This window comes from Malania oleifera, chromosome 5, assembly GCF_029873635.1.
Source record: "Malania oleifera isolate guangnan ecotype guangnan chromosome 5, ASM2987363v1, whole genome shotgun sequence".
Classification (NCBI taxonomy): Eukaryota; Viridiplantae; Streptophyta; class Magnoliopsida; order Santalales; family Ximeniaceae; genus Malania; species Malania oleifera.
Window position 1 is genome coordinate 55134840 of NC_080421.1, and position 27829 is coordinate 55162668.

General features: G+C 37.8%; 1 protein-coding gene across 1 annotated transcript in view; it reads right to left on the reverse strand.

The window, feature by feature from the left end:
- Positions 1-685: 685 nt before the first annotated feature.
- Positions 686-27829, reverse strand: part of LOC131155786 (rhodanese-like domain-containing protein 4A, chloroplastic) — a 63910-nt gene continuing 36766 nt past the window's right edge. Inside the window, exon 3 of the mRNA XM_058109189.1 lies at positions 686-741. Within this exon, the coding sequence (XP_057965172.1) occupies positions 700-741 (42 nt within the window). The 3' untranslated portion in view covers positions 686-699. The remainder of the gene's footprint in view (positions 742-27829) is intronic.

Consider the following 27829-nt stretch of genomic DNA (forward strand, 5'->3'; position numbering starts at 1 on the left):
GCTGTGCAAAATTGCATCTGAAACACTACCTGCAGCGCCTGAGGGCCCAGCTCCCTCGTTTCGACTAGCATGGGCACTACTGCCTCCAGGGGCCATCCTGAAAAACAAATAACTTAACTTAGAACTCTATCACCATAATATATCACCCAACTAGTACAATATTTTCTTAATTAATTCATCACACCTGATCTTAATTCAAGATTCAATCTAGCAACCTAGATACCTAACCCAACAATAATTTACCATGACTTTCCTAAAATCGTCATCCTTGGAAAATCACACAAACCACCACGGAAGTCCTGCATTTTGACTACAAAATCAGACCTCAAGTTCTCTTATCCTATACTCTATTATTATTATTGCTACATTTTAGAGTCTATAGAACCTAGTATCCTAGGCTCTGATACCAAACTGTAACAACTTACTTTTTTTTTTTTATCATATAATAAAATATAATAAATAAAATAGTCAACCCAAACTCATGGGTAACAGGGAGACCTGTCATACACAGCAGAACCTAGGCAGTAGTAAATGTAAATCAAAATCTCATAACCACAAAGTACATAATATCAGAGTAAAATATAATCCAAAACACGGTATTATATACAATCTCCCAAAAATACAAAAATTATCTCTAAGATCCCGCATCAAAATCTCATGATCCTAGTTCAAACTTACGCTCCTAGTTGGGTAGTACAACTAACTCAATAGGGCCTCGATCCGTCGGTCTTTCTGGGTTTCCTAAAAATTATTTAGTGTTTGGGAGTGAGACACTTCTCAATAAGGGAAAATAAACTAAATACAGTTGTGTGGCAACATGAATATTTAGTGCTATCATATATATACAGTACATTACATATACTGGAAAACATTCATCATAACACACTGAATAATCATATACTTTCATAATTTCTAATAATTCATACTGATCATAAAATAGTTGATATATCTGATAATACTGAAATTTACCTAGGATGTATAACTAGCTGATGTCATGTATTACCCCTTATGACGGGTTGTGCAATTCGAAGTCGGGACCCGACAATGGCTGGCCAACCATTGCCGAGTCAAAAATGTCTGTAAGTACTATGGGCCTGCCACACCTTGGTCCAAACTGTCAGGTGGACGTCTACAACTCTACACTGAAAGCCACATCGACTATCCATCTCCCACCCCCTTATGAGGCGGTTAGCACAAGTCTGAACATAGTAATCTGATCTGTATAGTTACGGTACCGTGCTCGTATAACTGAACTAAACTATCATCCGAGCTGTGATAACATATAATACATGATAATATAATTGTCTAACATAAATAAATTGATACCATTTTCTGAAATAACATACATACATATGGTCTTGCGTCAGTTTCTTTCATATTTGCAGCCTTGCGTCGAACATTTATAAATACGGCCTTGTGCCGAAATCATACATATAACACGGCCTTACACCAACTATCAATCATGACCTTGCGCTAAACATTTCATACATATCATTCTAAATAAATAATTCATTGATCATGTATTTTGAAATCATAATATACTGTATTCTTTCATAATCTCTGAAAACATACTTTATTCATTAAATTGTCATATCATAATACTTCCCACGTAAAATAATATTCATGCCACACATTGCAATATAAAACCATACATTACGTTCTAAAATCATAATTTCTAACATTTCATACATATATATACATTTCAACATACTAGCAGTATTTTTCCAAATATGCATTTTCTTCATAATATACAAATATAATACATGGTTCCCTGAAAATTAATTTTCTAATAAATAATATTAATTTGCATGAAAAATAATTGCTTTAGTTTATTCTCTTACCTAACTACTTTAATTTATTCAGTACATTCTAAAATCATAATTTCTGGTATTTCATACATATATATACATTTCAACATAATAGCAGTATTTTCCCAAATATGCATTTTCTTCATAATATACAAATATAAACCCCCTAAAATATCGGTCCTGCACTCGCAGGGTTCCCCGTTCAACTCCCTGAAAAAAATAACTCACAGAACTAAATTTCAGTATTTCACTGTGAATAACTTTTCTTATAACTACGGAAAGACCAAATTTTGCATAAAAAACCTTATCTTAAATCAGGGATGAATTCCAACTCTGCCCCACCAACGATCTGCTCTGAAAAACTTGGAGAGAACTTTTCCAAGAGCGTTGTGGTGGCCTCAGATCGTCGATCCGGCGAATGTCGGAGCCAAAATCGAAGAGAGAGAAGAGAAAAATCGTAGAAAGGAGAGAGAGAGAGAGAGAGAGAGAGAGAGAGAGAGAGAGAGAGAGAGAGAGAGATAGAGAATTATTTTGATTTTTTGTGTAAAATCCGAGGTTTGGGCTATTTATACTATGGGCTTCGTCAAGGAGACACATCACCTCGTCGACGAGGTCAAGAGGAAATTCGTTGACGAGCTCTCTCCTTCGTCAACGAAATTTAGAGTCGCCCAAAACAACCTCTCAGTATTTTCTCGTCGACGAGGCACACCTTCCTCGATGAGCCTATACTGCCATGTCGTCGACGAACGCTACCTTTTTCCTATTCCCGTTTTCCTCTCTCTTCATTATTTAAATATCATTATTCTTCAGGTCATTACACCATTAAACTTCAATATAAGAATCATGATGTTGACAGTTTGTTAGGTTGCTGGAATCAATTATCTAGGGAGGATCAGTATTAGTTCAACGGAAAATATAGGCAGATCATTGATGTACTATATGTGGAGGTTCGTTGTGAAGCCATGGATACATTCATTCAACATTGGGACTTAAATAATCAATGCTTCACTTTCGGGCCTACAGATTCGATTCCTCTTATTGAGGGATATAAGAAGGTACTTCGCATACCACATCAGGCACAATATAGAGTATATATCTATGAACTAAAGGCTTCTTCCAATTGGGTGTTCCTCAAAGCAATCGGAGCACAAGTGGAGTAACTAATTTTTAAAATTTAAAAGAAAGAAAAAATCTAGTGTTGGTATTAGGATGATGTGAGAGATTGCTTTATTAGACACTTACATGATCCTTACCCTATACCGACTCCAACTACTAGCCCTTGCTGTGTATGGGTTAGTGTTACTACCTTCTGTTGTGCACATCATCAACCACGGAGTAGCCTCAATATTTGCTGAGATAAAGAAGAAAGGCACTAGACCAGTACCAGTAATCATAGTTGAGAAATTTGTCTCACTCAATTTATGCCAAGAGAGGGGGGATGGTACACTTCGTTGTTGTACCTAGCTTCTTTAGGTCTAGTTTGTTAGTCATGTGCCTTCTTTGTTGGAAAGATTTAGGAGTTCATTTTGGGGAGCTAGAAATCCAATAATGGAGTTTGTTATGAATCATCAGAAATTCAATCTGGAAGAAGTAGTGGCCAAGTTGGAGGAACGGGATGGTGAAGTGGGTAACAAAGTAGATGCACCCTAGACATATTTTGATCAAATGTTGGACACTTCCTTCGATCCCACTTTTTGAGGCCAAGGGATGTATCAGCTATGCACCGACCCTAGCTCTTCACTAGATGGGTCATTACCATGTTCCCTAGATGGGTCATTACCAATTCATTCCTAAGATCGTCTGACTTGCTGAGTTCTAGTATAAAGGTGCATTTAACTGAGCCAAGTTTAATAAGGCCAAAGTAGCTTGGGCAAACCCCAAAGTTTTAGATGAGGAAGGCAACAAGGTATGAACCACCATTTTGTTATCCTAGATGAAAGAAAGGAAAGGGAAAATCTTACAAAGTCCTTAAAGCCCAAGGTCCAGATAAGCTTATGCCCTAACCGAATGATCTAGAATACTACTATGAGGAGTTATAGGCTCAAAAGCAGGTATACTACTAGGAATGGGAAGAAGAGGTGCAGAAACTTAAAGGAAAGAAAGAAAAATCGAAGAGGATAACCAAAAGCTAAAGGAATAAGTCTGAGAAGTGTACAAGATTAGAATTAAGGAAGAGAACTTGGCTCAACGCAGCTTGGAATTGGGGCAAGGATGGGAAAAAGGCAAAATAGAAGAATTATGAGCTTAGAAAAGGAAAGAAAAGGATACAATAAAAAATTGCAAGCTGACAAAAGACAAACATAATTTGAAGAAACAAAAAGAAGAGTTTGAGGAAAATTCTAATTTGGCTAAGAAGGTCCAATAAAGCAAGATTGCAAAAATATAAATTGAAAGGATAACGACAATGAACAAAGAATTGGAGCATAGACTTTGGGAAGCTTAGGCCAAGATCTGTTAACAACAACAGGAGATTAGTGAGCAAATCTTGTGCAAAGAAATGCTGGACTTAATCAACTAAAGTTAAAATGAACATTATGTGACCATCCAAGCTTTGAAAAAAACAGACCAAAGAAAACCTTAACATTTCCATCACTTTGTTTCATGCCATGTAGGACAAACTAATGATTTTGGATCCAATCATTTAGCAAGCCAACAGGGTTGCACATGCTTTGTATCCATCGGTCAGGGAAGCATGGACGCAGATGACCCCGACATCTTTAATGTATTCATTAATGACGAATGTAATGGAGCACTTTAAGAAAGCTTCAAATGTAGAGACTCGGAAAATTTATTTATGAAAAAAATAATAAAAAAGGATAGAGAAAGGAAAAGAATAAGAAAGGGGGAAGGAAATTTAAAACGGGCATCAGCAGGGGCTCGTCAAAGAACCCAGAATTTTCTTCGATGAATGTCCTTATAGGTCTCGTCAACAAGAAGATACCGAGAGTCAATGAATTTTAGAGAATTTAAGGTTTGTCGGCGAACTAACCTCCTCGTTGACGAAGTGTCTTCATTGGCTCATCGACGAATCACTTTAACTCATCGATGAAGCCTGGCCTATAAATAGGCAATCCTTCATTTTTCAAGGTGATTTTTCTCTCCTTTCACTCTCTCTCTCTCTCTACCCTTCGGCCCTAACTCTTCCTCTCTCTTTTTGATTCTTGCTCTGTTAAAGCCCATTTTGATGATTAGAAGCTACCACAGGGTTCGTAGAGAGATTCTCTACAACTTAGCCGAAGCGGATTGTTGATTTGGAGTCTTTGGACACCACTCCAAAATATGGGTAAGTAAGATATTTTAGGGTTTAAGTGTTTATTTGGAGTATATAGAGCCTAGGGAATGCAAAATGAGAAATATTTTGGGAGATGAGTGGATTGATCTGGGAAAAATGTGAATTTTAGGGTTTTGAATTTCGACTGCCACGAGCGTAGGATTTGGATTTTAGCGGGCCTCTCGGTAAGTCAGGTAAGGGGAACAAATTATAACAACTACTTTTTGGGAAATAAATTGTTGATTTAAAGTATGTGAAAATGAAATATGATATTTTGCCTTTGGTTATTATATTATAAATATTATATAAAAATTGTGTGGCTTAAGAAGTATGAGATAACATGTTTATACTGGAAATGTAATTGAAACTAGGATATATGATTTGCGCTGAGGAAAATGAGATTATGAAATATATATATATATATATATATATATATATATACTGAACTGTTTTATACAGAAATGAAGTTATGAAAATTTAATTATGTTTTATATACATAATTGTGATGAAATGAGATTTTTATATGGAAATGATGAAAAGTGGCATAAAAAATGATTTGATAGAAAAACGAAGAAATGTGATATATGTATATATGTGTGTGTGTGTGTGTGTGTGTGTGTGCGTGTGCAATTTACAGGGAAATAATGAAATGTGGTATTGATATGTTTTTATTGAGAAATGTTGAAATATGAGAAATGAGATTTATTTTATGAGGAGAATGAATAGAAAAAATGATGGGAATACCACTCATGTGATGAGATGAATGTGAATACTGAATTGTGAATAATGAAATGTGAATTCTGATTTGAGAATATTAAAATATGAATAGGGAAATGTGGAAATGAGTACCCTAATGGGTTGTTACCATTGCTAGTGAAGTGATAGTGCAACCACATGGTCACGTGGAGAGTGTGGCCGGACATTGAATGGGCCTATGAAGGGTTTTGATGCCTTCCTGGGGTTCGGACCAGGATTGGGTGGTTCATTCGTACCATAGACACGTTCCCCCTTGATCTAACTGAGTAGGCCAATCGTAGTCAGGTCCAGCCTTCGGGCTGCAGAACCCAGTCATGAGGGGAAGCATGATGATGAGATGGGAATATCTTAAGGGCAGCCATGAGTTACAAACACATTGTGGATTTTATACTAGCGGAAACTCATGAGCTGGATTGTGATTACTCATTACAGACACGATATTGAATAGCCATGGGTTATAGACACGTTATGAAACGTACTGGAGGATACCTATGGGCTGGAGTGTGAAAATGAAAATGAGAAGGAAAAGCTTATGGAAGCTTTGAATTATGAATATGAGAAAGAAAAGTTTATGAAAGAAAGTGTGAATATAATTTTGAGAAACAAGAAAGTACGTATATGATTATGGAAATGATAAAAGAGCTTTTGAAAAACATGTTTTAGACATATATGATTATGAGTACATATTTATATATTTTCTCCCAGTTGTTATATGTATTAAAATGGAATGTGATATGATATAAATGAACTTATACTGCCACACACTGTGAATAATTTATTCCGTTTTATTGAGAGGTGTCTCACCCAAATATTTTAATATTTTAGGGAACCGTAACAGATCAGGTGATAGAGCTCTGAGATAGAGGGAAGCAGGTACCCTGATATATAGGGTAAGCATTTTTGTGTTGGGGAATGTGTTTGTGTCATCCCTTAGGGTATGTTATGGACTTTTGGGGATGTATGTTGATGTATAGAATTGTGATTATTTGTATTCTAAATGATATGTATATATGGACTGCCATTGTTAGGTATGCTTTTATATGATGGACCGATTACCCGGTATCCCACTTCGGGTCGAGTTGTGTTGATATGATATCATAATTGTGACGTGGCAGGTGTTGAATTAATATTTATTATTTACTAGAGATGAAAAAAAATGGTATGAAAATCGGGGCATCATAGTTTGGTATCAGAGCCTAGGTTGCTAGGTTCTGCAGACTCTAGTAAACAGGGGAATACAATACTAGAGTATATGAATGAATTTTGATGAGAGTAAATGATAGATAGACTAAGATATGTGTCAGTCATTGTGGAGGATAATATTGAAATTTAGGGTTCTATCTTGCAACCTTAAGGCAGGAGTTGCGTGGTTGTTTCTGTGATTTTCCTAGGGTGACGACTTCAAGAAAACCATAGTAAACTATCGACGGTTCTTATTTTTAAGTGCTAGGACTGAATCTTAAATTGAGATTAAGGATGTTAAATGGTTATAGCAGAATATTTTATGGATCCTAATTTGTTAATTATATTAGTGGTATTATGAGGATAGAATTCTAAGACCGTTTTGTATCATTTTTAGGATGGAGCATGGAAGTAGCAGTGCACATGCAGGGCCTTCTAGTATGGGTGGCAGAGACCCTGATGTAGTGTTACGTAGTGTCACCTAGCTGGTGATGGCAGAGATGACTAGGAGTTCAAGGGAGTGGAGCTGCACGATTGAGCAGTTCACCCGTATGAAGCCCCTGTTGTTTTCTAGAAGGGCCGAACCAGTAGTGGCTAAGAATTGGGTCCAGAATATTGAAGACATGTTGGCAGTGCTCCCTTGTATTGAGGAGCAGAAAGTCTCCTTTGTTGCGTTCAAGTTAACTAAAGAGGCAAAATGCTGGTGGAGATCAGTGAGACTGTTAGAGGAACAGAGACTTGAGCGTGCAGCAGTGACCTGGAGCCACTTCAGGGAGTTATTTTTCGAGCGATACTTCCCTACTACCATAAAAAAGGCAACGGCGGTAGAATTTTTGTACTCAGGGGCATATGATGGTACAACAGTATGCAGCTAGATTTATTGAGCTATCCCGGTTTGCCCCATACTTAGTGCCAGACGAGGAAGTTTAAGGAGGACCTAAACCAAGGATTATATGAGCAGGTTGTAGGTTTTCAGACCCAGACTTTTTCAGAGATGGTTGATAGAGCAACAGTGATTGAGAGTGGCCTACAGAGGGTTGCTGCGACACAGAGTCAGGGAAAGAGATCCGTGGCTCCATATTTTCAAGCAGTGTCCAATCGGGGGCTTTGGAGGAGACATGATAGTATAGGAGGTCGAAGACAAGGGATGGGAGATCGAGCGGTACAAGGAAGGCCAATGCCCCTTCTTTATCCTAGATGCTTTAGGAGAAACCTAGGAGAGTGTTGAGTCAGAGAGATGGTTTGTTATCGATGCTATTAGCCTGGATATATGGTGAGAGACTACTGAGCACTGCCAGTTATTGCGCGTGCTGCTAGACCATATCGAGGAGGTCACCAGGCACCCTGAGGCAGTCAGCATAGGAATACCACCCCAGCACGAGTCCATGCGCTGACACCAAAAAGAGATGCTTAGGCTGCAGGAGATGTCGTGACATATATTGTTTCAATTCTATCATATATAACTACTGCTTTGTTTGATTCAGGGGCGAGTCACTCCTTTATTGCCCAGGAGTTTGTTAAATTTTGTGGGATAGAAACTCGGTCGTTAGATATCAGTTTGTCCATTTCTATGTCGACTAGGGTTGTAATGTTAGGTAAGAAGGTACTCAGGAATTGTCCAGTTTGTATTCAAGGGAGGTCTTTATCAGCTAACTTGGTGGTCTTAGATATGTATAGGTTCGAAATGATTATGGGGATGGACTGACTAACTGCCCACTATGCAAGTATTGACTGCCATCAGTGAGAGGTGGTGTTCAGACCTCCAGTGGGACGAGTTTAGATTTGTGGGATCATATGTGCATGCCGCATCATAGTTGCTATCTATCATTTAGGCGAGGAGATTGTTGCTAGAAGGCTGTCAGGGATATTTGGCCTGTGTGAAAAAAGTGTTGGAAGGGGAGTTGACGTTAGAGGATATCCCGATAGTGAGAGATTTTTTAGATGTATTTCTCGAGGATTTGTCAAGACTACATCCTGATCATGAGGTAGAATTTACAATTGATCTGCCTCCAGGGACAGTGCCAATTTTGAAAGTGTCGTGCAGAATGGCACCGGCGAAATTGAAAGAATTGAAAGAATAGTTGCAGGAACTATTAGACAAGGGGCTTATTCGCCCCAACGTGTCACCTTGGGGAGCGCCGATATTGTTTGTGAAGAAAAAAGATGGATCAATGAGAATGTGCATCGACTACAGAGAAATTAATAAAGTGACTATTAAGAACAAGTACCCACTTCCCTGCATTGGTGACTTTTTTGACCAACTACAGGGGACCAAGACTTTCTTGAAGATAGATCTACGATCTGGGTACCATCACGTGAAGGTTAGGGTAGAAGATGTTCCGAAGACAACATTCAGGACTCGGTATAGTCATTATGAATTTCTAGTTATGCCATTTGGGTTGACAAATGCTTTGGCAGTGTTTATGGATCTGATGAACAGGGTCTTTCACAAGTATTTGGACTAGTTTGGGGTGGTATTCATTGACGACATACTGGTGTATTCAAAGAGCCCATAGGAGCACAAGGAACATTTGAGGATAGTGCTTTAGGTGCTGAGAGAAAGGAAACTGTATGCAAAATTCAAGAAGTACGAGTTTTAGCTGGCAAGTTACTTTCCTTGGACATGTAGTGTCCAGGGGTGGTATTTCGGTGGATTCGAGCAAGATCAAGGTGGTGGTGGGTTGGGTACGACCAAAGAATGTGCAAGAAATCAAAAGCTTTTTGGGTTTGGCTGGGTATTACTATAAATTTGTTGAGGGCTTCTGTAAATTGTCAGGTCCTTTGACGAGATTGAACAGGAAATGTGTGAAATTTGAGTGGACTGATGAATGTGAACGAAGCTTTCAGGAGTTAAAGTAGTGGCTCATCACTACACCGGTGTTGACGATTCCTTCAGGAGAAGAGGGTTTCGTAATTTACAGTGATGCATCACATGAAGGGCTCGGATGTATGCTGATGCAGCAAGGGAGAGTGATAGCATATGCCTCCCGATAGTTGAAAAAATATAAGAAGAATTGCCCTACCCATGATTTGGAGTTAGCAACGGTAGTTTATGCACTGAAATTTTGGAGACACTATCTTTATGGGGGTAGGTGTGAAATTTTCATTGATCATAAGAGTTTGAAATACTTCTTTACATAGAAAGAATTAAACATGAGGCAGAGGAGATGACTGGAGTTGATAAAAGATTACAACTATACCATCAGTTCCCACCCAGGAAAGGCTAATGTGGTAGCTAATGCTCTAAGTCGAAAATCAGTGGGAGTAGCAGTGTCAGCAAGGATGATTCAGCATTCGATTCAGATTGATTTGGAAAAATTTGGGGTGGAACTTGTAGAGGGCGATCATCGGACATTTATTGACTGTAACCGACCCTACAGGAAAGAATTAAAGTTATTCAGCTGAAAGACGCAGAATTAATGAAAATTATGGAAAAAGTATAGGATGGCCAGGAGATATATTTCAGTATCTAAGATGATGGAGTCTTGAGGTTCCATACCAGGTTGTGTGTACCTGCCGACCTTGAGATTAAGAAAGTTATTCTGGAGGAAGTGCACCAATCTTTGTATACTATACACCCTGATAGCACTAAAATGTATAGGGATCTTTAAAAACCTTTTTGGTGGAGCAATATGAAAAGAGAGATTGCTATGTTTGAAGAGCAGTGTTTGACATGTCAGCAGGTGAAAGCTGAGCATTAGAGACTGATGAGATCATTGTAGCTACTCCACATCCCTGAGTGGAAATGGGAACATATAGCGATGAATTTTGTCACAGGATTACCGCCGACACTACATGGATAGGATGCCATTTGGGTAGTCGTAAATCGATTGATGAAGACTACCCACGGTTTACATCTTAGTTTTGGAGGAGTTTGTAGAAGGCCATGAGTTCACAGTTGATGTTCAGCACAACATTTCATCCTTAAACCGATGGCCAGACGGAGAGGATGATACAGATACTGGAAGATATGCTACAAGCTTATGTGCTGGACTTTAGGGGCTGTTGGATACAGTTTATGCCATTGATCGAGTTTACTCATAATAACAGCTATGAGGTCAGCATTGAGATGACACTATATGAGGCGTTATATGGCAGGAGGTGTCGATCCCCATTGTATTAGGATGAGATTGGGGAAAAACAGATTTTGGGCCCAAAGCTAATACAACAAACTCATGATAAAGTCAAACTCATCAGAGATAGGATCAGAACAGCACAGAGTATGCAAAAAAGTTATGTAGATACTCGTCGGTGAGAGTGGAAATTTGACGCAAAAGACCATGTATTTTTGAAAGTGGCACCAATGAAAGGAGTTATGAGATTTAGGAGGCAGGGTAAACTAAGCTTATATTAGACCATTCAAGATTCTTGAAAGATTGGGTCTAGTTGCCTACAGGTTGGCGTTACCACCGGTTTTGTCTAGAATCCATGACATATTTTACATTCCATGTTAAGGAAATACGTCTCAGATCCCTCCTATGTGATTAGTTATGAGACACTAGAACTTGATGATGTCTTATCTTATGAAGAGATGTTAGTATAGATTTTAAACTGGAAGGAACAAGAGTTGTATGCAAAGAGGATCCCACTGGTAAAAGTGTTATGGCACAAACATGCAGTAGAGGAAGCTTTATGGGAATTTGAGAAACAGATGCGCCAGAGATACCCACACTTGTTCAGTGGGACCTAGGGTTGAATTGGGAAAAAGAAAGTGAATAACAAGGTATGTATTTTGATTTGTATAGTATAGGATAGGTAGTGTTTTGGTTTTGATTATGAATGGCTTTGGAGGAGTTTTCTTTTGATGTACATGATTGTAATGACCTAGAACCCTTTTTCTGTAACCATGGTATTTCTCCGTCATAAGTGAGGATGATTAATAAAATTGAGATATTTTCTTTAAGCATGAAAAGGTGATGAATAGTAATTTCAAAAATAAAATTTTATAAAGAGAGGAGAATGTAGAGACCTGAAAAATTTATTCATGAAAAAAAAATAATAAAGGAAAGTGAAAGGAAAAGAATAAAAAAGGTGGAAAGAAATTCAAAAGGGGCATCAGTAGGGGTTTGTTGACGAACCCAGAGTCTTTGTCGACGAATGTCCTTATAGGTCTTGTCGACGAAGTACACGTGTCTCATCGATGAGAAGATACTGAGAGTCAAAGAATTTCATAGAAATTTAGTTTCGTTGACGAACCAGTCTCCTCGTTAACAAAGTGTCTTCATTGACTCCTCGACGAATCACTTTAACTCATTGACGAAGTTTGGCCTATAAATAAGCAATCCGTCATTTTTCAGCGTGATTTTTCTCTCCTCTCTCTCTCTCTCTCTCTCTCTCTCTCTCTCTTTGATTCTTGCTTTGCTAAAGCCTGTTTTGACGATTAGAAGCTACCACAGGGTTCATGAGGAGATTCTCAACAACTTAGTCAGAGCGCATTGTTGATTTGGAGTTCTTGGACACCACTCCAAAATATGGGTAAGTAACGTATTTTAGGATTTAAGTGCTTATTCGGAGTATATAGAGCCTAGGGAATGCTAAATGAGAAATATTCTAGGAGATGAGTGGATTGACTTGGGAAAAATGTGAATTTTAGGGATTTGAGTTTCGAATGTTACGGGCATAGGATTTGAATTTTAGCAGGCCTCTCAATAAGTCAGGTAAGGGGAATACATTATGACAGCTATTTTTGGGAAATGAATTTATTCCGTCTTATTGAGAGGTGTCCCACCCAAATATTTTAATATTTTAGGGAACCGTAACAGATCAGGTGATAGAGCTCCGAGATAGAGGGAAGTTGGTACCCTGCTATACAGGGTAAGCATTTTGTGTTGGGGAATGTGTTTGTGTCATCCCTTAGGGTATGTTATGGACTTTTGGGGATGTATATTGATGTATAGAACTGTGATTATTTGTATTCTAAATGGTATGTATATATGGACTTCCATTGTTAGGTATGCTTTCATATGATGGACTGATTACCCGGTATCCCACTTCTGGTCGGGTTGTGTTGATATGATATCATAATTGTAACGTGGCAGGTGTTGAATTAATATTTATTATTTACTAGAGATGAAAAAAAAATGGTATGAAAATCGGGGCATCATAGTTTGGTATCAGAGCCTAGTTTGCTAGGTTCTGCAGACTCTAGTAAACAGCGAAATACAATACTAGAGTATAGGAATGGATTTTGATGAGAGTAAATTATGGATAGACTAAGATATGTGTCAGTCATTGTGGAGGATAATATTGAAATTTAGGGTTCTATCTTGCGACCTGAAGGCAAAAGTTGCGTGGTTGTTTCTGTGATTTTCCTGGGGTGAAGACTTCAAGAAAACCATAGTAAACTATCGCCGGTTCTTGTTTCTAAGTGGTAGGACTAAATCTTAAATTGAGATTAAGGATGTTAAATGGTTATAGCAGAATATTTTATGGATCCTAATTTGTTAAGTATATTAGCAGTATTATGAGGATAGAATTCTAAGACCGTTTTGTATCATTTTCAAGATGGAGCATGGAAGTAGTAGTGCACATGGTGGAGGTTATGATGTAGGGCCTTCTAGCATGGGTGGCAGAGACCCTGATGTAGTGTTACGTAGCATCACCTAGCTGGTGATGGCAGAGATGACTAGAAGTTCAAGGAAGTGGAGTTGCATGATTGACCAGTTCACCTGTATGAAGCCCCCGTAGTTTTCTAGAGGGGCCAAACTAGTAGTGGCTAAGAATTGGGTCCAGAATATTGAAGACATGTTGGCAGTCCTCCCTCCCTTGTACTAAGGAGCACAAAGTGTCCTTTGCTGCATTCAAGTTAACTAGAGAGGCAAAATGCTGGTGGAGATCAGTAAGACTGTTAGAGGAACAGAGACTTGAGCGTGCAGTAGTGACCTGGAGCCGCTTCAAGGAGTTATTTTTCGAGCGATACTTCCCTACTACCATAAAAAAGGGAATGGCGGTAGAATTTTTGTATTTGACTCAGGAGCATATGATGGTACAATAGTATGCAGCTAGATTTATTGAGCTGTCCCGGTTTGCCCCGTACTTAGTGCCAGACAAGGAGAAGAAGACGAGGAAGTTTTAGGAGGACCTGAACCAAGGATTATATGAGCAGGTTGTAGGTTTTCAGACCCGTACTTTTTCAGAGATAGTTGATAGAGCCACAGTGATTGAGAGTGGCCTACAAAGGGTTGCTGCGGCACAGAGTGGGGGAAAGAGATCCGTGGCTCCATATTTTCAAGTAGTGTCCAGTCGAGAGCCTTGGAGGAGACATTATAGCATAGGAGGTCGGAGATGGGGGATGGGAGATCGAGCGGTACAAGGAAGACCGATGCCCCTTCTCTATCCCAGATGCTTTAGGAGAAACCCAAGAGAGTGTTGAGTTAGAGAGATGGTTTGTTACCGATGCTATCAACCTGGCTATATGGTGAGAGACTACCAAGCACCGCCAATTATTGCGCCTGCTCCTAGACCATATCGAGGAGGTCACCAGGCACCCCGAGGCGGTCAGCAAAGGAACACCACCCCAGCACGAGTCCATGCGTTGACACCAAAAGATGCTGAGGTTGCAGGAGATGTCGTGACATGTACTGTTTCAATTTTGTCATATATAACTACTGCTTTGTTTGATTCATGGGCGACTCACTCTTTTATTGCCCAGGAGTTTGTTAAATTTTGTGGGATAGAAACTCGGTGGTTAGATATCAGTTTGTCCATTTCTATGCCGACTAGGGTTGTAATGTTAGGTAAGAAGGTACTCAGGAATTGCCCAGTTTGTATTCCGGGGAGGTCTTTATCAGCTAACTTGGTGGTCTTAGATATGTATAGGTTCGAAATGATTATGGGGATGGACTGACTAACTGCCCACTATGCAAGTATTGACTGCCATCAGTGAGAGGTGGTGTTCAGACCTCCAGCGGGACGAGTTTAGATTTGTGGGATCATATGTGCATGCCGCATCATAGTTGCTATCTATCATTTAGGCGAGGAGATTGTTGCTAGAAGGCTGTCAGGGATATTTGGCCTGTGTGAAAAAAGTGTTGGAAGGGGAGTTGACGTTAGAGGATATCCCGATAGTGAGAGATTTTTTAGATGTATTTCTCGAGGATTTGTCAAGACTACATCCTGATCGTGAGGTAGAATTTACAATTGATCTGCCTCCAGGGATAGTGCCGATTTTGAAAGTGTCGTACAGAATTGCACTGGCGAAATTGAAAGAATTAAAGGAACATTTGCAGGAACTATTAGACAAGGGGTTTATTCGGCCCAACGTGTCGCCTTGGGGAGCGCCAGTATTGTTTGTGGAGAAGAAAGATAGGTCAATGAGAATGTGCATCGATTACAGAGAAATTAATAAAGTGACTATCAAGAACAAGTATTCACTTCCCCGTATTGATGACTTGTTTGACCAACTATAGGTGACCCAAACTTTCTCGAAGATAGATCTACGGTCTGGGTACCATCAGGTGATGGTCAGGGCAGAAGATGTTCCGAAGACAGCATTCAGGACTCGGTATAGCAATTATGAATTTGTAGTTATGTCGTTTGGGTTGACAAATGCTCTTGTAGTGTTTATGGATCTGATGAATAGGGTCTTTCACCAGTATTTGAACTAGTTTGGCGTGGTATTTATTGACGACATACTGGTGTATTCAAAGAGCCCATAGGAGCACGAGGAACATCTAGAGATAGTGCTTCAGGTGCTGAGAGAAAGGAAATTGTATGCGAAATTTAAGAAGTACGAGTTCTAGCTGAGGTGAGTTACTTTCCTTGGACATGTGGTGTCCAGGGGTGGTATTTCGGTGGATTCGAGTAAGATTAAGGTGGTGGTGGACTAGGTACGACCAAAGAATGTGCAGGAAATCAAAAGCTTCTTGGGTTTGGCTGGGTATTACTATAGCTAATGCTCTAAGTCGGAAATCAGTGGGAGTAGCAGTGTCAACAAGGATGATTCAGCATTTGATTCCGATTGATTTGGAAAGACTTGGGGTGGAACTTGTAGAGGGCGATCATCGGACATTTATTGCCAATCCAGTACTGTAACCGACCCTACAGGAAAGTATTAAAGTTATTCAGCTGAAAGGCCCAGAATTAATGAAAATTATGGAAAAAGTATAGGATGGTCAGGAGATAGATTTCAGTATCTCATATGATGGAGTCTTGAGGTTTCATACCATGTTGTGTGTACCTGCCGACCTTGAGATTAAGAAAGTTATTCTGGAGGAAGTGCACCAATCTCTATATACTGTACACCCTGATAGCACTAAAATGTATAGGGATCTTAAAAAATCTTTTTAGTGGAGCAATATGAAAAGAGAGATTGCTAAGTTTGAAGAGCAGTGTTTGACATGCCAATAGGTGAAAGCTGAGCATCAGAGACTGATGAGATCATTGTAGCCACTCCACATCCCTGAGTGGAAATGGGGACATATAGCGATGAATTTTGTCACAGCATTACCACCGAAAATACATGGATAGGACGCCATTTGGGTAGTCGTAGATCAACTGACGAAGACTACCCATGGTTTACATTTTAGTTTTGGAGGAGTTTGTAGAAGGCCATGGGTTCTCAGTTGATGTTCAGCACAACATTTCATCCTTAGACAAATGGCTAGACGGAGAGGACGATACAGATATTGGAGGATATGCTACGAGTTGTGTGCTGGACTTCGGGGGCAGTTGGATACAATTCATGCCATTGATCGAGTTTACTTATAATAACAGCTATCAAGTCAGCATTGAGATGGCACTATATGAGGTGTTATATGGTAGGAGGTGTCGATTCCCATTGTATTGGAATGAGATTGGGGAAAAACAGATTTTGGGCCTTGAGCTAATACAACAGACTCATGATAAAGTCAAACTCATTAGAGATAGGATCAGAACAGCACAAAGTCGGCAAAAGAGTTATGCAGATACTCGTCGGCGAGAGTGGAAATTTGACGCAGAAGACCATGTATTTTTGAAAGTGGCACCAATGAAAGGAGTTATGAGATTTGAGAGGCAGGACAAACTAAGCCTTAGGTATATTAGACCATTCGAGATTTTGAAAGATTGTGTCTAGTTGCCTACAGGTTGGCGTTACCACATGTTTTGTCTAGAATCCATGACGTATTTCACGTTTCCTATTACGGAAATACGTCCCAGATCCCGCCCATGTGATTAGTCATGAGACACTAGAACTTGATGATGTCTTATCTTATGAAGAGATGTTAGTATAGATTTTAAACTGGAAGGAACTAGAGTTGCATACAAAGAGGATCCCACTGGTAAAAGTGTTATGGCGCAAACATGCAGTAGAGGAAGCTTTGTGGGAATTTGAGAAACAGATGCACCAGAGATACCCACACCTGTTCAGTGGGACGTGGGGTTGAACTGGAAAAAAGAAAGTGAATAACAAGGTATGTATTCTGATTTGTTTAGTATAGGATAGGTACTGTTTTGCTTTTGATTATGAATGACTTTGGAGGAGTTTTCTTTTGATGTACATGATTGTAATCTCCTAGAACCATTTTTCTGTAACCATGGTATTCCTCTGCCATAAGTGAGGATGATTAATAAAATTGTGATGTTTTCTTTAAGCATGAAAAGGTGATGAACAGTAATTTCGAGAACAAAATTTTATAAATAGAGGAGAATGTAGAGACCTGGAAAATTTATTCATGAAAAAATTAATAAATGAAAGAGAATGGAAAAGAATAAGAAAGGGGGAAAGAAATTTATAAGGGGCATCACTAGGGGTTCGTCGACGAACCTAGAGTCTTTGTCGACGAATGTCCTTATAGGTCTTGTCGACGAAGTACACGTGTCTCATCGATAAGAAGATACTGAGAGTCAAAGAATTTCATAGAAATTTAGTTTCGTCGACGAACCAGTCTCCTCGTTAACGAAGTGTCTTCATTGGCTCGTCGATGAATCACTTTAACTCATCGACGAAGTCTGGCCTATAAATAAGCAATTCGTCATTTTTTAGTGTGATCTCTCTCTCTCTCTCTCTCTCTCTCTCTCTGCTAAAGCCCATTTTGAGGATTAGAAGCTACCACGGGGTTCGTGAGGGGATTCTCTACAACTTAGTCGAAGCGGATTGTTGATTTGGAATTCTTGGACACCACTCCAAAATATGGGTAAGTAATATATTTTAGGGTTTAAGTGCTTATTCGGAGTATTTAGAGCCTAGGGAATGCTAAATGAGAAATATTCTAGGAGATGAGTAGATTGGCTTTGGAAAAATATGAATTTTAGGGATTTGAGTTTCGAACGCTAGGGGCATAGGATTTGAATTTTAGCAGGCCTCTCAATAAGTCAGGTAAGGGGAATAAATTATAACAACTATTTTTGGGAAATGACTTGTTGATATAAAGTATGTGAAAATGAAATATGATATTTTGCCTTTGGTTATTATATTATAAATATTTTATAAAAATTGTGTGGCTTGAGAAGTATGAGATAACATGTTTATACTGGAAATGTAATTGAAACTGGGATATATGATTTGCGCTGAGGAAAATGAGATTACGAAATATATATATATATATTTACTGAACTATTTTATACAAAAATGAAGTTATGGAAATTTAATTATGTTTTATATACATAATTGTGATGAAATGAGATTTTTATATGGAAATGATGAAAAGTGGCATATAGAATGATTTGATAAAAAAACGAAGAAATGTGATATATATATATAGATGTGCAATTTATTGGGAAATAATGAAATGTGGTATTGATATGTTTTTATTGAGAAATGTTGAAATACAAGAAATGAGATTTATATTATAAGGAGAATGAACAGAAAAATGATGGGAATACCACTGATGTGATGAGATGAATGTGAATACTGAACTTTGAATACTGAATTGTGAATACTGAAATTTGAATTCTGAATTGAGAATATTGAAATATGAATATGGAAATGTGGAAATGAGTGCCCTAATGGGCTGTTGTTGATAGACAGCACGGTACCGTTACTAGTGAGGTGATAGTGCAACTATATGGTCTCGTGGAGAGTGTGGCGAGACAGTCAAATGAGCGTGTGAAGGATTGTGATGCCCTCCTGGGGTTCGGACCAAGATTCGGTAGGCCATTCATACTACAAACATGTTCCTCCTAGATCTAACCGGGTAGGCTAACTGCGGTTAGATCCAGCCTTTGGGCTGCACAACCTAGTCATGAGGGGAAGCATGACGATGAGATGGGAATATCCTCAAGGTAGCCATAAGTTACAAACAAGTTGTGGATTTTATACTAGCGGAAACTCATGAGCTGGATTGTGATTACTCATTATAGACACTATATTGAACGGCCATGGATTACAGACGCGTTATGAAACATACTGGAGGATACCCATGGGCTAGAGTGTGAAAATGGAAACAAGAAAGAAAAGCTTATGGAAGCTATTGAATTATGAATATGAGAAAGAAAAGTTTATGAAAGAAAGTATGAATATGATTTTGAGAAACAAGAAAGTACGTATATAATTATGGAAATGATAAGAGAGCTTTTGAAAAATATGTTATATGATTATGAGTATATATTAGAAAAGTTTATGAAAGAAAGTATGAATATGATTTGGAGAAACAAGAAAGTACGTATATAATTATGGAAATGATAAGAGAGCTTTTGAAAAATATGTTATATGATTATGAGTATATATTTTCTCCCAGTTGTTATATGTATTAAAATGGAATGTGATATGATGTAAATGAACTCATACTACCACACACTGTGAATAATTTATTATGTCTTACTAAGAGGTGTTTCACCCAAATATTTTAATATTTTAGGGAACCGTAACAGACCAGGTGATAGAGATCCGAGATAGAGGGGAACTGGTACCCTGATAGAGAGGGTAAGCATTTTGTGTTGGGGAAGGTGTTTGTGTCATCCCCTAGGGTATGTTATAGACTTTTGGGGATATTTATGGATGTATAGAACTCTAATTATTTGTATTCTAGATGGTATGTATATATGGACTTCCGTTGTTAAGTATATTTTTATATGATGGACTAGTTACCCGGTATCCCACTTTGGGTCGGGTTGTGTTGATATGGTATCAGAGTTGTGACGTGACAAGTGTTGGATTAATATTTATTATTTATTGGAATTGAAAAAAAAATGGTATGAAAATCGGGGCGTCACATCCAAGGTGTTTGAAGCATAAAATACACTCTCCTATGTACTAAACAATGATTTTATTAATGAAAGTGATTTGTTCCTTTTGCTGCTTCCATATGTATTAGTAGTATGTTCCCTATGGGATGAAAAAACCCCTCATGGACTACAAAACAAAAGACTTCGAGATTTGATGTATCATAATGAATGCAATGAACTTGTTTTGTTTTTTTGTATATTTAGTTTTTATTTTTATTTATTTTAATTTGTTATTTACAATAGAGGAACCATTTTGCAACATAGGAAACATCTCCATATCGCCCGTGATCCCATTATCTCTCATGCGTTGTCACAAAGCATAGAGCTACCATAGTCAATCATGAATAAGGGATCTTTAACTTATATGATGGTTGAATCACTAGAAAATGCAGTGGCAGATTGATACAAGTAATGGAGGGAAAAACGCCAATGATGGAATCATCTTACCCCTAGCAATTGGAGACTTAGTTCCCTCCTCCTTTATTTGTTCCTCCTATTTATGAAGAATCAGTCTTTATTAATGTGATAGAATAGGGGCACCCCTCAGAGGATAATCAAGGCCCTATGAAGAGGAAGATTAATCAAACAATGATAAGGATCACATTGCCTTTATAGAGGAACAATTAACATCAGTTCAGGGATTGCAAGACATGGGGATCAAGGACTTCGAGGATCTGTGCCTATTCACTGATGTGGTGATACCAGAGAAGTTCAAGGTACCAAATTTTGATAAGTATAATAGGATAGGGTGTCCTAAGACACACTTGTATATATACGCCTAAAAGATGGTAGCACATGCAAAGAATCGAAAGCTGTTGATGCATATCTTTCACGAGAGTCTCATAGGGCCAACCTTAAGATGGTATGCATCATTGGATTATAATTCTGTGCAAATATGGAAGGATTTGTCTAATTTGTTCCTTAAGTAGTGCAAATTCAACTATGGCATTGCCCCAAACCATTTAAGCTTGCAAAGTATGGAGAAAAAGGAATCTGAATAGGAATATGCTCGGTGATGGAGGGAACTGGTTACCCAAGTGAACCCACCTTTGTTAAAGGAATAAATGGTAACCATGTTCATTAGGACTTTATAGGGCATGTACTACAACAACTTGGTGGGCTACATAATGTCAAGCTTTGCAGCCATGGTGGTTGTTAGGGGAAAGGTGAAAAGTGGATTGAAATAAGGAAGAATGATCGATTGCGCTGCAATTCAATCTCTAAAACAATAGTGGAATGCTGGGAAAAAGGCTGCCATTTTTCAAAAAAAAAAAAAAGAGAAAGGAAGGATAAGTAGGCACGGTAAGCCATGGAAAGACACAAATATAGTATCTGAGGTATTAGACCCCTACCCGGGTAGTTTATGCTTACATTGCATAACCTGTCTATTAGATGTAACCAACCACCCCTCAACTAGTTAAGAATCCCCAACCCTCCAACCCAAAATACCCCAACACCTAACATTCAAAACCCCAATTAGATCACCATCACCCCTAAATTGAAAAGTGAGTTTAGTATCCTACCCTTTCCTCTGTTAAAACTCTATCCCTAGCTGGTATCCCAAGGAAGATAACCCCTATCCTTATGAGACCAGGACATCAAAACAAATACTTTATTCCCAATATGAACTATGGATTCCACATAAATGCCCTTGTACATGCAACAGAATACTACGTGATCTTAAGACATTGCATCCAAACTTGATTGATGCCAACATTCCAAAATTTCAAGTAGCTGGTGAAGAGGAAAACCCTAATGTCAAAACCAATCCCTTGTCGGATTATGGGACTCCAACAGTTAATTTTATCGAGGCAGTGGGGGTTGAGGAAGAAGGCTATGTAAATGTTATTAATACAACCCATCAAACCCCATCCACGACGGTAGTACAAGTCCCCAGAACCTACCCCAATTTCCAAAACCTTAATCATCAAGTATCCTGCCCTATTCCTATATCTTTTTTATTAGGTAGTACCATGGAAATATGAGTCAAAAGTCATTAACCCAACAATAATTAGGAACGTGTCTAACTTAGTAGGATTTCGAGGGATGACTTGAAGCGGTCGTTGCTACACTTCTAAAGACTTAGAAATAATAAAAGAAGGTAAAGTGAAGGTAGGAGAATAAAAGGAGCAGGGAGAACAAGAAGAGAAAAAGAGGAAAGTAAGTGAGGAAGATATCACTTGCTTCCTGCAATACCTCAAAACTAGTGAGTATAACATAGTTGAATAGTTGAACAAAATGCCAGTTTGCATATCATTGCTCAATCTACTATTAGCATGTGAAAGCCACCATAATGCGCACTTATAAAGGTATTGAATAAAGCACACGCCCCTCAGGACATCCCAGTTGATCTGTTCAAAAGCCTTGTCAATTTTATCCTAGCAGTGAACTACATAGTGTTCCTAGATGACGAGATCCCTCCAAAAGGGCGAGGGCATGTCAACCCTTTGCATATTGTAGTCAAACATGAACATATGGTGGTATCTAAAGCACTGGTGGATAATGATTCTACCTTTAATGTGTGCCCATTTTCTACTTTGGTAAGACTAGGAGCTAACAAATCACTGATAAGGAAAATCAACCTTACAGTTAGGGCTGTTGATGGGACAATGAGGGAAATTGTTGGAGAAATTGATCTAGATATTGAAATTGGACCAAATACCTTATCCATCACCTTCTAGGTCTTGGACATATCCCATTCCTTGAACATGTTACTAGGGAGGTCGTGGATACACACAATAAGGGCAGGGGCCATCCATATTGCACTAAAATTTGAAATTTATAGTATGTAATCATTTGATTACAGTGCAAGGAGAGGGAAGTTGCGGGACCCTCAAATCCAGAATGGTGCCCTATATTGGAGCATGTTAGCCTTAGTGGCTACATAATCCTAATTGTCATATTTTGATGATAACAACCCATTATTGATTCCAAGTTAAACTAATCCTTGCATACTAAGCTGTAAAAAAATCATATAGATACAGGTAAGGGCAAAGATCAAGCAAATATTCTCATAGGCAAAAATCGAGTGAACATTCAACTAGGAAAGATCAAAGTGGACACACACTCGGAAGAACTCAAGCACATCCAATAAAGCAAATGTAAAGTCATAAAGTAATAGGGAGTGTTTGAGGTAGAAACTATTGTTACTCTTGTAGTATTGTTTCACACATGTTTATTGAGCAAGAGTTAAGCAAAATGCATGTGCATACTAGTTCATAAGAGTACATAGGATATCGCCAAGTCATAAGGTTCATTCTTATGATTTTTTAAAAATAAAACAAGAATTTTTATGAAAATATCCTATACTCAATAGTATTTTAATATGGGACAAGTTTTAAATGATCGTAAGTGTTGTAATCTTTTATAGACTTGGTCTCAGTTGAGTTAAAACCACGCTTATGCACCTAAAATCAAGTTTATGAAGAAACATGGCAAATCGTCGACGATTTGGCCTAGGTGCTTCGACTGTTTCAGGCAAAAAGTTAAATGGAAATTGACTTGGATGAAACTGTTGATAGTTTAAGCAAATCGTCAACGGTTTGGGGTAAACTATCGATGGTTTGAGGAGAAACCGTTAACGGTTTTGGGGTAAACTGTCGATGGTTTTAAGGGAAACTGTCAATAGTTGAGGAATCCGTTGACGGTTTGTGTCGAGATTCCAAACCCAATGGCTATAAACGACTAGTTTATAAATACAAGGCTAATACTCCAAATGGCCTATAAATACAAGGCTAAAGACTTGTTCTAGCATTGATTTAGTAATTTACATTTAGTAAATATCATTTCCAAGCACACTACATTTTAGTTCATCATCTTTGTGCTCAATATCTCTCTTGCTCTCTAATCTTATTGTGATTTATTACTTTGAGAGATTAGTATAAGGTTTTCATTTTATCAAATATCAGCTCATTCAAGGAGCATTATTTTTGTAAATCATATTCATCTTCCAGTTATAAAGGATTCTTTGTGGACCGAATTGTAAAGGGTTTTTGGTGAACTGTAAGGGTTCTTCGTGAACCTTGTTTGAAGGCTCTGTGTGAGCGTGAAGGGATTTGTTCCCTTGTGTAAAGGCTTTTCTGTCCTTGAAGGAGATCGTATAATGGATTGAGAATCCTTGAGTGTGTCTCAAGGCATGGACGTGGGCAAGGGGTTGAACCACACTAATATTGTTTGTTGAACTTTTATTTCCTACTCTTTAATTTATATCTTGTGCATGATTTACATTATATATTCTGTGATATAATCATTTGTATCTTGTCAAGATTTTATATTTTGGAGACAAAAGCACAAATAAACAAAAGAGTCTATTCACCCCCCTCTAGACTCGACTCTAGGGTCAACAAGTGGTATTAGAGCAAAGCGCTTAATTTTTCAGAGTAACTTCTAAAGCGGAAAGATCAATGGCATATATGGTGAACACCTCTTCTTCCCAAGGACAATCCATATATGAACCACCAAGGTTCAAAGGCACAAATTATTCATCATGGAAAAATCTTATGACCGTTTTCATTCAATTATACGATCTGGATATGTGGGAGATCATCTCAAATGGAGACTTCTCCTTCACGAAGAAAAATGACAACAATGAAGATATTCCGAAGACAAGAACGGAGCTATCAATGAGCAAAAAGAGGTTAGTACAACTCAATTTTAAAGCAAAACATTGCCTTTAGTATGCTTTAAGTGATGATAAATATAATCGTATTTGCGGATGTGAAACCGCAAAAGAAATATGGGATAAGCTTCAAAACACATATGAAAGCACATCTCAAGTTAAGCAGTCAAAAATATGCATGCTTGTTAAAGAATATAAGATGTTCAAGATGAAGGAAGGTGAAACAATCACATCCATGATTACTTAGTTCACAGACATCATAAACAACTTAAAAGCACTTGATAGAACTTTTTCAATGAAAGATTATGTACAAATTTTTTTTTTATCTTTACCCGAGTCATGGCATGAAAAATCAACATCCATTGACCAAGCAAAAGATCTAGAGAAGCCTAAGAAAAAAAATAGGTATTGCCTCAAGATCATCTAGTTCTATTCATGGAGACATGATAGAAGAAGATGAAGATAGTGAGAATGATGTAGAATTTTTCACAAGAAAACTTAAGAAACTCTTAGTTAAGAGACGACAACTTGGTAAGCAAATTGGAAGAGACGAGTCAAGCAAGGAACTTGCTGCAAAATTGCAAGAGGGAACCATGCTATTTATGATCAAGTACTTGACTATAACTTAGGCCTAGAACACTAAACTATAGTTAGAGTCTTTTACGTAAGAAGCACAAATAATATGATCCTTGTGTATGGGGGAGAGACCTTGAGGAACCATGAGAATAGAAAACCATCGGAGGACTATGAGTATTGTACGACCGCCGTAGCAGTCGCCTAACATGGCCCTCGTCTCCTAATTTAGACTCTCATTTGGTACAACTTATACATAAGTACTTATAGTAACTAAAGTTTGGTTGTACAGTAAAAGTAGTTAGAATTCTAAGTACTTATAAAAAACCTCTTAAACAATAGAAATTTTGAAAATAAGCTAAGTGATATACTTATGGCCTGTAATAAGAAATTGAACAATACATGCTTATGTTATATTATATTATAATGCCATTAACATTGTACAATAATAATAATTATAATAATAATAATAATATAATGTTATTACATTATTCGGTAATATATTAAATATTACTAAATTATATTTATGGCATTATATTCTTATAAAATGATATAACAATCTACTTTACTGCTATCACACACTATTATGATGTTTGTAATGATAAATCATTGTAGTACTGAAAATGGGAAGTCTTGTTATTATATGCTATAATAATATAATATTGAACTATACAATAATATGATGAATTAAGGAGATTTGGCGAGGTAGTGGTAAAGATTGGCTATTTTATCCTCACGGCAAGCTTCTAGAGGTATTTTCCTAATTTGAGTCACTCAGGTGGCTAATAGAGTGGACTGTATTCGGAGTTTCTTTTTCTTGTCATTGTTGTTGGAGTTGGCGGGAAGGGGGTTGTCATGGTTTAGTTTGGTTTTTGGTTCTTCTTGACCTACCTCTACCTGTAGATCTCAGTATTCAAAGGAGTTGGGGTTGTATTATCATAGATCAGTGTTTGGGGGTGACTTTAGTGTAGTTAGATTCTCATCAAGGTAAAAAAAAAAAAATGTGGTGGGAGATTCTCCTCTTGCTTGCAGTTTTTTGATAGCTTCATTAGGGAGTGTGGTTAGAGAGATTTTTTGTTATTGAATGCTTCTTTTACTTGGTCATAGAGCAGTAGCTAGTAGACCATATGGCTTTCTTTTTACTGATGAGTGGGAGGATGAGTTGCCTCATCATACTCATGTGATGCTAGCTAGACCTATTTTAGATCATTTTCATATTTGGTTGGAGTCTAGAAAGGTAAGATGAGACCTTACTCCTTTTTAGTTTGCGAATGTGGGGATGGATCATCATGGTTTTTGTAATGGTGTTCTTGGTTGGAGTTAAACCTTGATATACATTGTTAGCCCACAATCTAACAACTTAAGCATTTAGGTAAATTGGTGATCTAACATAATACCAAAGTTGGTTACCAAGACATCATGGGTTCTAATCTCATTGCCCATATTTATTGTATTGTGTTTAATAAATTATTGTATTCTCTATAATGGGTGTTACTTATCGTGTGTTTATCTCTCTATGTGTTATTGAGTTGCATGTGCAAAGAAGTGTTAAAACTTGATATTCATTGTTGGCCCACAACCTAACAATTTAAGCTTTTAAGGAAAGTGGTATCTAATAGTTGGGAAGACTTTAAGTTTATGAAAAAGCAAAGAGGGATTCAATAAGAGTTTAAAAGTGGCATTTAGAGGTGTTTGTAGTTGTTAAGAGTAGAAAATGTGAGTTGTTGAGCGAGCCAAGTATGCTAGATAGGAAAGCATTGGAGGTTTTGGAGAGGAAGCAGTTAAGCTACTTTGAAGTGTGAGTTAGTGTTCTTTTAAAGGAAATTAGGAGTTGGAGGCAAAGAACCAGGTTTGGGACTATGATTCAAAGTTTTTTCATAACATGACAAATGGGCAAATAAGGCAAAATTTTATAAAAGACATGGTGTTGAGGACTTGGGAAATAGTGACTAATGTATGTATGATAGTCAAAAAAGCATGTTCAGGTTATGTTTGGTTTGTGAAGTGCTTATTCCAAAGAATAAATTAATTATAATAGGCTAGCTACTATTAGTTATACAAAAAATTATGTAGTTATCATACTACAAATAACAATGTGAAACTTTTTATGAGTCCATAACTAGGAATGGACAAAGAATAATTATTTCAAAATTTCACTACGGAAATGATTGTTCCTTTCTTATTACATGTTAAATGAAATAATAAGGGATATACGAAGAATAGCTATTACCTACATTCCTACGTTTTCATTATACTCCATCTCGTTCTAAGGAATAGCTACTTTACAAACCAAACAACCTACTTTCTCTGAAAGAATTTTTTTACTGAAGGAAATTTAGAAAGTCAGTGATTAAAGAGATAGTGTGGAGTCCTGTTTCAAATACTTGGTTGGAGAGTCCTTTTGAGGAGGTTAGGGCAGTAATGTTTAGTCTAAGAGAGGGATAAGGCTCCAGGGCCGCTGGGTTCAATGTAGGCTTC